This window comes from Cydia fagiglandana, chromosome 19, assembly GCF_963556715.1.
Source record: "Cydia fagiglandana chromosome 19, ilCydFagi1.1, whole genome shotgun sequence".
NCBI classification, from domain to species: domain Eukaryota; kingdom Metazoa; phylum Arthropoda; class Insecta; order Lepidoptera; family Tortricidae; genus Cydia; species Cydia fagiglandana.
In genome coordinates, this window is record NC_085950.1 from 15,013,181 (window position 1) to 15,023,870 (window position 10,690).

The window sequence follows — 10,690 nt, forward strand, 5'->3', positions numbered from 1 at the left end:
ATTCTGATACATTAAATCAGATCCTCAATATCTCGATAATATCACAAGAATCGCATTGTCATAAACTCAAAATGAATTGCTTATTATTACTAGCTATTGTAGCAGCAGCAGTTTAGTAGGGCTGCCTCATGAAGTTATTATGTTTAAAATTTTCCCTGATTCGCCATAGCAACCTCGGTCTCAAGTCCACGATGTGTAGACATATAGTCGCACCAATAAAAGTCTGCAGTGGATTTGATAGCCCACGCAGTGTGAGTGTTATTTATACGTCATAATTTCATAGAAGTTTGACGTTTAAAATGACACTTGCACTGCGTGAGCTATTAAAATCGCTGCAGACTTTTACGGTCTAACTTTATAAAAGGCGCACACATTTTTTATTGCTATAAAAACGTGAAGAAGCTCAAAATCTGTACCTGCTATTAAAGTACTTTGGTGACACCCACTTTACCCCACTTAAAGCCATTTGCCAAGGTGGCCAGAACTCCCATTACCTCCCATCTTTATCGATAATATTAAATTCCGCAAATTGATGTTTGCTCAAAATGGACTTTCATTTGTTTCATTACCGGTGGACAGCTGTCAGTTAGTGGAAAATGATAATAAGGTTATTGTTTCAAATGCTCGCGATCGGAATATAAATTTAATGGTGTTTTCATTTCACGTAATCATTTGCAATAGCCGCCTCCATGGACTAAAGACCGATAAAATTTATATTACTGACAAATAACCTTTTAACAAATAACTTGCTAGTTGCTTGTCTTGTGTACTTGAATTATGTCAATAAAATAATATACTCGATAAATATAATATCGATCATCGAAATCACTAGATGTCTCTATATTGAAACGGGATCAAAATTCACTTGTTAACAACAGCTGGAGATCAATTTATTTAGATTTAACTTCTTATTACTGTTTTGAACTGGTTTTGATACGATGCTGATGTTCGCCTTGGTGATTGGCAAGCATCCCACGCAAGACTTTCACTTCATTACACATGCCAGTCACCTAGAGCGATCTTCAATGTCGTATCAAAACCAGTTCAAAACTGTAACAAATTTGTCAAATCTGAATCGACCAGGAGTTCAGGAGGTTTAATGAATGCTTTTCACCGCTCCCGCCCACGCCCGCGGATGCAACCTTAGTTCTAATTCTGGCTGACTGGCGCTAACTTTTTTGTAAATAACACAACTTCTTTTTACTTGCTCACGTTGGCGAAGCTAAACGCGGTAAGTTCCCGACACCCGACCTTAACATTCCTGTCAACCTAATCCTGGTACCATGTTAATATCCTAGAATACTGACATGTGTCTTGCCTTGATTACTTTAACGCTTGAGTCAAAAATGTTGAATGACTGGGTAAAATCAAAGTCAAATATCTACCTACCTACCTTAATGTACGGACAAATTTTTGCACTTTGTCAATATCGACTTAATATCCCGACTGTACAAAAACGGATTTTAGAGTTTGTGTGTATTATGTGTGCGTGTAATTTTTTTTTGAAGTGTTATCATTAGTATTGAGTTTAGGAAATTTAACTAATCCATTATCCTTTTATTTATTCACGAAGAATTTAAGTTTCATTTATCATTCGTCTTACTTTTAGGTCATGTCTTGTACGAGTAGCTATTCCGCGCAGGAAGAAATTATCTTGGATCGGATTTTGTTTCATAAATCATTAATTAATCCCATCTTAAGCAGACCGCCATTAGCTTTATTAAATCATAAATGTTTAATGGGTTTGTTACCTACCTTAAACTCCTTAAGGGCTAAAATCATTTTAAGACTAGAATTAACTGATGGAGTGATTGGTTAATGAAATATTAGCTAAAACTGAAGATAACCAAATACGCTCTATATATTTTTGTCTAAAGTATGTACAGGAAGATTAGAAAATACGGGACGACCGACAATGCCGGAAATATTTTCCGCCACCACTTACAACATTTTTGGAAAAAAATAATTTAGCATATACATATTAGGTGAATTAACTATTTCTTGTCGCTTGTTATTGTTACCGTGGTCACGGTCGCCTGGGTCACTTTAACCTTTTGAACGCCACAGACGGCAATTGACGTCAACGCAAAATCGTGACAACGACGCCAAAGACGGCATTTGACGTCGATCGTTTTTTGATGAAAATCTACTGAAAATCACCCCACTTTTAGGTTGGCATTATTTATTCACAAAACTAAAATTTACCCCCTTGGCGTCAGTGGCACGGCAAATGGATGCGCCGTTTGGCGTTCAAAAGGTTAAAACCATGGTTTTATCGAACGAGCGAGCGAAGTGAAGTGAAGTCTTGCATTCAACTTGGAATACACGGCTGACTAGGGACACATTCCGGTATTACGATGTTTTTAAGCTAAGCTATCAGAGGATAATTAATTTGATACACAATAACTTGAATACAATAGTATAATATCGAATGAACGTTGATTCACCCATATACTTACATCAACTTAAACATAAATTGCAATTGTTTTATTAATCGAAGGTATATATGCCAGGTAGGTATCCAAAAATATTACGCATACTTGAGCATTTATAAGTATTGGTAGGTAGAGCATGCAAATAATAAAACGTACAACCTAGTATAAGCTTTTTTGGCGGGTATGGGATCTAAATAATGACTTCAAAATCCAATTCCAATGTACCTAATTGGCATATTTATACGTACACTCATAATACATAACCCTTTCATTGCTTATTAACAAAATGTCGTATCTCCCCCAGAGCTTCACATTACCGTACGACGTTTTATCTTGTGTAGGTAATATAAATCCCAATGGTTAGGAAATTGAATCAGCTCTGCGTGCTAGGCGTACTCGTAAACGCACGTATTACGCTTTCATCCTCTTACGGTGATGAGACGAGCCCAATGATGTTGGGGTGAAATTAGGTACAGATTATAATCCTATTGCGTAACAAGGAAGCATTTACATGTGGAATAATGCATTGGGGCCGAAAATGTGTCATATCATAATTATGGATGTTTCCAAGCTTATACGTGCGTACTAGTACGTACCTGTTCTCTGGATAAGGTTTACGCATTGGCAGATTGGAGATTGGATTGTGTATTGGCAGTTACGTAGGCAGTTTGTATGGAAAAGAAGTCCACTATCCTCTTAACTGCCAATGCGTAAACTTTATCGTGTAGGCATAAGGTCCACAAATGTTCAATCAACAGTTTTAATGTACACATAAACAGTCCGATACCGGCACCGCCGCGTAGTCCATTACAGTGTATCAACAAATAGCAGCATGTTTAGACTCGCTGATGTACCGAAAATACACAGATCCACGCTGTGTCAGCACGAACCATGAAGTGTTAGAAAATAAACACGTCTTTATTTACTTCTTCTTGAATACGTAAACGACGATACGCGTGTGGTAGACGCAGTGAAAACGATAAGGATTTGTCAACTTGAAACGGCTTGCTTTGAACATATCAAAACACACGTGCGATATGCGCTTTGTTCCTGGTAAGCTGACTAAAAGTTATCATATTTCGTTCTTTAATCTGTTATTGAGTAACAAATAAGATACTTGATATACAGCTAGATAACTATAATGTTGGGTTTACACAGGCTAATATTTAATTCACCAAAATATAATTCTAAATGGTTTTACTAAATTGAATACTTGGTAAATTGTATTGTGCTAAGCGATTATAGTGTTTAATGAGCGCTCACGCGAAACATAGGTTTTGAAATGTTGCCTATAAATAACCATTCAATTGGAGAATTAGAGTTAAGAGCGGTATTACATTTATAATATCCATTGTTCTTCACTTTGCATTTGATCAAAGGACTAGAAAATAGCGAATACAGATGATGTAATTCAGCATTTTGATTACGAAGAAAATAAACTGTCAAACTTGAGTGAGATACGAGTTTTCAAAAGTAACCAGACCGTGATGACAGTGATGACATCGTAACTAGTCGTCGTTATAAGACATCGTGTCCCTATCCTGATGGTCCCAATTCCCTAACAGATCTTTAACCTTAGATTGTTAATGTTCCATTAACTGATAAATGTTGTTGCAGATGATGAATTCGGCGAGAAGTCAGTGTCAGTACTTTTGGACGGGGAAGAGTCTGAGCTTATATTTATCGACCACCCCAGTACTGAAATGTCGGTTAGTAATCAAATAAACACACTGATCAAGAGGGATGGCACTTAGTTTTACACAATGTTGAATGTCTATAATGTAGATACAGGTAAATGTCCCCGTCTGACATATATACGCGTGTTGGCCTTAAATATATTTGTTGTGATTAAATGTCTGTAAAGGAGTTCAAATGGATTGATACTGGAGATACAAACATTACTGCTAGAAATAAAAACTAATTATTTTGCATTTTCACTATAAGTATTGGTATCAGATTATTCAAATCACGTTGTCACAATAATGTTACTTTGTAGGTAGGTAGTTGTAGCTGTTTGCTTATAAATAGGACAGTTTAATGCGCGTTTAAAATATTCTACAATTTGAAGTAAATTAAGTGTCAAATGTCTGATACAGACTAAAATAAACTACTTTAGCTGCCTAAGCTAAACTACGTATTTTGAGATGCATATTTTATCCAGGTGGAAAACTGCTTGTCAACCTACGAGCCACACGCCTGCGTAGTGATATACTCGGTGGTGGCGAAGAGCTCGTTCACGCGGGCCGGCGAGGTGCTGGCGTACCTGGCCAGAGAGCTGTTCACGGTGGAACGGACTGTGGTGCTCGTTGGCAACAAGGCCGACTTGGCTCGGGCGAGACAGGTGTCCACTAATGGTGAGATACTGTTTATTTTTAGTGATCCGTACAAACTTTGTTCACGGAGCACTCAAGGGGTCACTTGGGTCTTGGAAATCGATTAATTATTTCTGCCTTAAAACGAGGTACACCTTAGGTTCTAATTTGCATATTCTGCTTGTTAAAAGTTGTACAATATTGGCTGAACAAATGTTTGATACAAAAAAATGTATGGACGAAAATCAACTACCAAAATAGAAACAGAAAAGTTGAATTTAGTAATTATTCTGTGTGTAATTATCTAGTTAACCAGTGGTTGATGGCTACTTACTAAATTGAGATTAAACTATCAGTATCACTGCGCGTCAATAGCAAATTAAAGCACTTTTATCTCGCTCGAACTCAAAGCTAAAACTTGATAAGGTGTACTATCTTTTCGCCGAACCTTTATTGTCAGCTTAGTAGATCTAGACTGCTCAATAAATCTTGCGACTATAATAATATCAGCCAAAATATGACACTAGAAAGGTACTTAATTATTTTATGTTTTAAAGGATCAGATTCTTTGTAAAAGTTCTTAAAAATAGCTATACTTATACTATAACTGAAAAGAATGGTATCCTTAAATATATCCGAGCAATATCTCTGATAATAATGTTCAGATAGTTCAAGTTTTCAGCAAACAGGCCTGAGTAAATATAGTAATGGAAGGCTCCGTGAGTGCGGTTCAATCTCGCGTGTACCGTACATACAGAACACTCACACAACATACGAGTAGGTAGGTACTACTGAACCGCAAAATGTAAAATCACTTTTATATCTGAGGCACAAGAGTTGTACACAGATATATTGGTTGTGTCTGCTCTGTGTTATACTTGTGTTTTAGATGGCTTAGTAGAGTCGCGTATGTAAAATTGAGTTTATCTGCTGCAACTATTGCTGCAATGTTTGGAGTTTCTACGTTGGTTTAATGCAACTGTATTGAAGTCTCTGTAGGTTCATTTGTGCATACCTATCTGGTAGATGCTACCTAATTACCTACGCGGTGTCATTAATCTCAATGTTAACAGCTAATAAGATATAGATATATTTTAGATAAACCCTTCGTTTCAATGATACTGTAATATTTGTTATAGTACTAGCTACCCGCCCCGGCTTCGCACGGATTACACAAAACCATAACACCTAAACCTTCCTCAATAGTCATTATTGATATTTGAAAATCGCATGAATACTCAGTAATTTTTGAGTTTATCGCGAACAAAGAGACAGACTTTGTTTAAGGTGTAGTGATATAATGTTATCTGTGGCAGAGGGCAAAGCGCTAGCGACGTCCCGCGACTGCAAGTTCATCGAGACGTCGTCAGGCATTCAGCACAACGTGGACGAGCTGCTGGTCGGCATCCTCAAGCAGATCCGCCTCAAGGAGACCCGCGAGAAGAAGCAGGCCAAGAAGGTCGGGAAGCAGGTAATATTCTGCAGTTGGATCACTGCTTGAGTGTATACAGCGCTCATGACATCGATTGCGCTTTACGATCCAACTTGAATGAGAAGTCAAAGTACAGAATTGCATCTCTGCTGATACTCACTTTCTGAGATCCGCTAAAAGAATAACTGCGCTGTCGAGAGGTCCAACCGATAATCATCATGGTGACACAGCATTACAACGTCAGGTCTCAGAATTAGCTTCTAAGAGGCCCATCGCTAGTAACAATAGATTTAATAACACCATTTGCTTCTATAATTTATATAAAAAGCATAAAGCCCGCTTTTTATACTTGTTTGTTCTTCTGCAATAAAGTTTAAAATAAATACATAAAAGGTTTATGATAAATAAATAATTAATTTGCTACAAAGATTAATGATTAAGGAATTTATGAATTACTTACTATTTAATTCTATTGCATAGGGTTTTAGACAGATCAATTTAAAATAAATTCGAAGGTCAAATTATAATTCTCAGATCACGAAATTGAAGGCTACAGACAATAAAAGAAATATTAATCCCAGAGATTAAAAGAAAATCCAATTAACACAACTCCCAAATCAGCGAACAGAGTTAATCAGTACCAAAAATCAATTAAGATTTTTCGTTTGAATAAATCTAAAGCCCGACCGTCATAGAGTTCAAAGCTAACCATCAGGATTATTGGCATAATTAATGGCCTTTTCACAGAACTGGTCGGAAAATTTCTCTTCCAGTAATTACAGATTTTATTTGAACAATTTCAAAGTAGAAATTAAATATTTTTTTCCAGGAATCGAAGCCATCGAAACTAGCTAGCTCCCGGACACACATCTCGCTCAGTATCGCGAGGGAATTGCTCCAGAAGATCTGCATTAACGACATTTCCAAGTCAAAGTCGTGTGAGAATTTACATGTCCTTTAAACTTATGTTTGCCTGGTATATCTATATCAAAAGAAGAGTTAAAGGTTGATTCTCGAAAGCTGGCGCAGAGTATGAAGAGTTTTCACAGTTTAGCATTAAATCTCTCGCCAGCTCTTATGACAAGCCAACCTATAAGACACGTCAAAGTAGTGCTAAATATTGAAGACACAAATAATAGAGGGCGCTGTGCGTTTTTCATATTATCGCGGTAACTAGATCTGGCGGCGTAGCACGGTGGCGTTTTTATCCCTTGTCACCATACCTGTCACTTTCTAACAAGTATGTAAGTGCATAAGGGACGCGCATTGTGATAGTCGATAAAAATGGAACCGTGCTGCGCCCGCTGGTTGTCAAGCCCCAATCCATTTTCCACAAATCGTACAGTGAAAGTATTTAATGTTCGTACGATTTCGTATATGTATAGTCACTGTGACAAGGTAATGAAATTATATTCCTTGACCCTTTACCTGTTTCATGTGTCACGGCAATATTTTGCACCATTTTGCGCGTATTTATTTTCTTTTTGTACGTATGATTTATACCAAAGATACCTTTGGATTAGAATGAGATGTTGGATTTGTGTAATAGTAGGTAGTCAAAGAAATGTAATCATTGGTCGAAAGCATAGCTTAAATTCTCGTTGATCATTTAATAGAGTGAAAATTGTCAAAGATAATGTATTTTCGTACTAGTCGATGTTACCATTTGTAGAATTCTAATACCAATGACAATAGAAACGCAGAGCGACAATTCTATTCAAATTATACCTAATGCTTTTGACGCGACGTGTAGCCGTATATCTTCATGGCTGTCTACAGCGAGGCCTAGACAAGCAAAAACTTGCATGCAATTTGCCTTACATTTCCAACTATTAAAGTAAACTGAATTGAAAAGTTTGATCAGATACCCCAATGTAATGAAAATTGCATGCAAGTTTTTGCTAGTCTAAACCTCGCTTAAGAACGTGATAGAAATTGATTGATAGATTACGAGGAGAAATACGACGATTTTGGAGCGTATTTATTGAAGGAAAAAGTTAAATAATATCTGATTTTATTTCCGTTTCGTTGATGTATGTATAGGTATGACTGATACTTGAACTTAACTGAATTTCTTTAGTGTTTTCATTTTAGGTTGTGTATATTCTTCCTTAAACTAGTATAATGAGTAGGTGTTCTCTTAAAATGTATGTTATTCTCAAACTGGACTGCAAGTGCAAGGTTACTTTTCCGGTTTAAAATTAGAAAGCAAAGTACATTTTTCAATAACGACTATATTCTTTACTACTTTTCAGATGAAACCTCAAGTAGGTATTTTATTAAACCCATAAAATACCCTGCTTATTCAAAAGACAGGTCTTTAGACTCGAGATCTAACCAACACAGTGATAGTCACTAAACACGCATATACTTTAGATTGTTTTATATGGTAATCTTCCGATTTTTTTTTCGTCGGATGTCGGTATTTGCTGGATAGCTGGATTTGCCTATTCTGTACATACTTAAGCGTAAGCGCAATTTCACCGTATGTCCTAAAAATCTTCCACGGAATTACAAATATGTATGATATTTTCGTTACGAAACGCAAAAGGTATTTTATTAAACCCATAAAATACCCTGCTTATTCAAAAGACAGGTCTTTAGACTCGAGATCTAACCAACACAGTGATAGTCACTAAACACGCATATACTTTAGATTGTTTTATATGGTAATCTTCCGATTTTTTTTTCGTCGGATGTCGGTATTTGCTGGATAGCTGGATTTGCCTATTCTGTACATACTTAAGCGTAAGCGCAATTTCACCGTATGTCCTAAAAATCTTCCACGGAATTACAAATATGTATGATATTTTCGTTACGAAACGCAAACTATATAGGTACATACATTTTTTGTCCCGAATTAGGATTCGAATGAGAAAATGAAGAGTTCTTCAAACCAGCCAAATTTAATTTAAATGTACGAAGAAATAATATCGTCAACAGTTCAATTTTCAATTCAAACAATTTGGGCATTTGTCATTTGATTGTAATACCAACGATTCTGAAGCCTATTACACTGACATCCATTTCTTTACATACTTTTCACCATGAATTTGTATAGAACACATGCGTTAGTCGATTCAATGTGGAAAATTCAGTAATTTTTTAAAAATTTAGATTTACTAGTTGTTTTTCCGTCTATTAGTATGTACCCTCTGCCTAACACTGTATATACTTTCATTAATCAATATGCGATTATATATATTCACAAAGATGGTTTTAATGTTTACCTACTTAACCTAAAAGAAAATAATACATCAATGTAATTTATTGGCTACCTGGATTACTTTACATTTCCACAATAAAATTAAGTTTTAGTTAATTGTACGAGTAAGTAAATGTCAGTATTAAGATTAAGTCTTAGAATAAGTACTACTTCATACGCTTGTTTAGAAAACAATGTTATAAGATGTAACCATTATGACTTAAATATAGGTGTTAACTATTAGACTCTTATTATATTTTTCTATCTAAAAATACTTTTTACAAGTTTTACATTTTATGAAAATGTTTTGAACTTTTACCTGTGTTACTAAGTACTGTTACATAAATGTACACTTCCCATATCTACTTCATGTGAAATAACAGTTTTTTCGAAAAAAAATGTTTTTTATTCAAGACGCTTCAACAAAATAGAAAATGGTCGGTCGTAAAATTGCCTGTCAATATTATTTCCGATACGAAAATCGAAAGGAATATTAGATTTGTCTACATTCGACACCTAAACTCCTACGGGATTATAATCCTCCTTCTTGGTATATTTGTGTTAGTCTCGTATAGTAATTATTATGTCCTTTGATAAACGAATGTATACGTATACTGAAACTAAAACTTCCTTCAATGAATATGACAAAAAATCGGGCATTTTAATTCCTTATTGAAAATACATAGGTATAGCCAGTATTACATCATGAAGCTAGGTATAGGCAAATCAATCAACCTCTGTGACTTGACATAGGGTGTACCCTAACCTTGTTGTTTTCCAGTTCAGTAGACAAAGGATTTTCATATTAAACGCGCTGACACCTGTCCAAAGAACACTCCTATATTAAAAGCCCTCATGAAGCCATTGATCCTGGGATTTGTTTAAAGTGACGGTCGACCGAACAGTGTAATTGCTTCAAAAGCGTCTGATGTTTGATGTTTAATGTTTTAACTTTATTTCCCAATTACCAATATTTGGTCCGAAATAACGCGTTTAATGTAATTTTATCTACAATCTGTGAAATATTAAAGGCTTTTAAGTCAAAAATGATGCATTATGTGGTTATTTATACCTAAATATAAATATACAGAAAACCTATAGTATGATAAAAATAATTTAACAAAACAGGCCAAATTTTATTAAAAATGAGTAATTAATCATTTCCGCCGTCTTATGTTTGTGTGAAAGCTCTTTGACTCTTGAATAAATTTCCATACATTTGCATAGTGTATTACGAATCTTTGCGCTCGATCACACAAGCGGTTCGGACCGTCGCTATATTGAGTAGGCGTGATGAAGCCGATTA

At 35.6% G+C, this 10,690-nt stretch overlaps 1 protein-coding gene across 1 annotated transcript in view; it reads left to right on the forward strand.

The window, feature by feature from the left end:
* Nucleotides 1-9,777, forward strand: part of LOC134674080 (uncharacterized) — a 69,556-nt gene extending 59,779 nt beyond the window's left edge. The window contains exons 6-9 of the mRNA XM_063532136.1: nucleotides 4,053-4,144; nucleotides 4,597-4,789; nucleotides 6,064-6,218; nucleotides 7,009-9,777. Coding sequence (XP_063388206.1) covers nucleotides 4,053-4,144; nucleotides 4,597-4,789; nucleotides 6,064-6,218; nucleotides 7,009-7,140 — 572 coding nt within the window. The 3' untranslated portion in view covers nucleotides 7,141-9,777. The remainder of the gene's footprint in view (nucleotides 1-4,052; nucleotides 4,145-4,596; nucleotides 4,790-6,063; nucleotides 6,219-7,008) is intronic.
* Nucleotides 9,778-10,690: the final 913 nt, after the last annotated feature.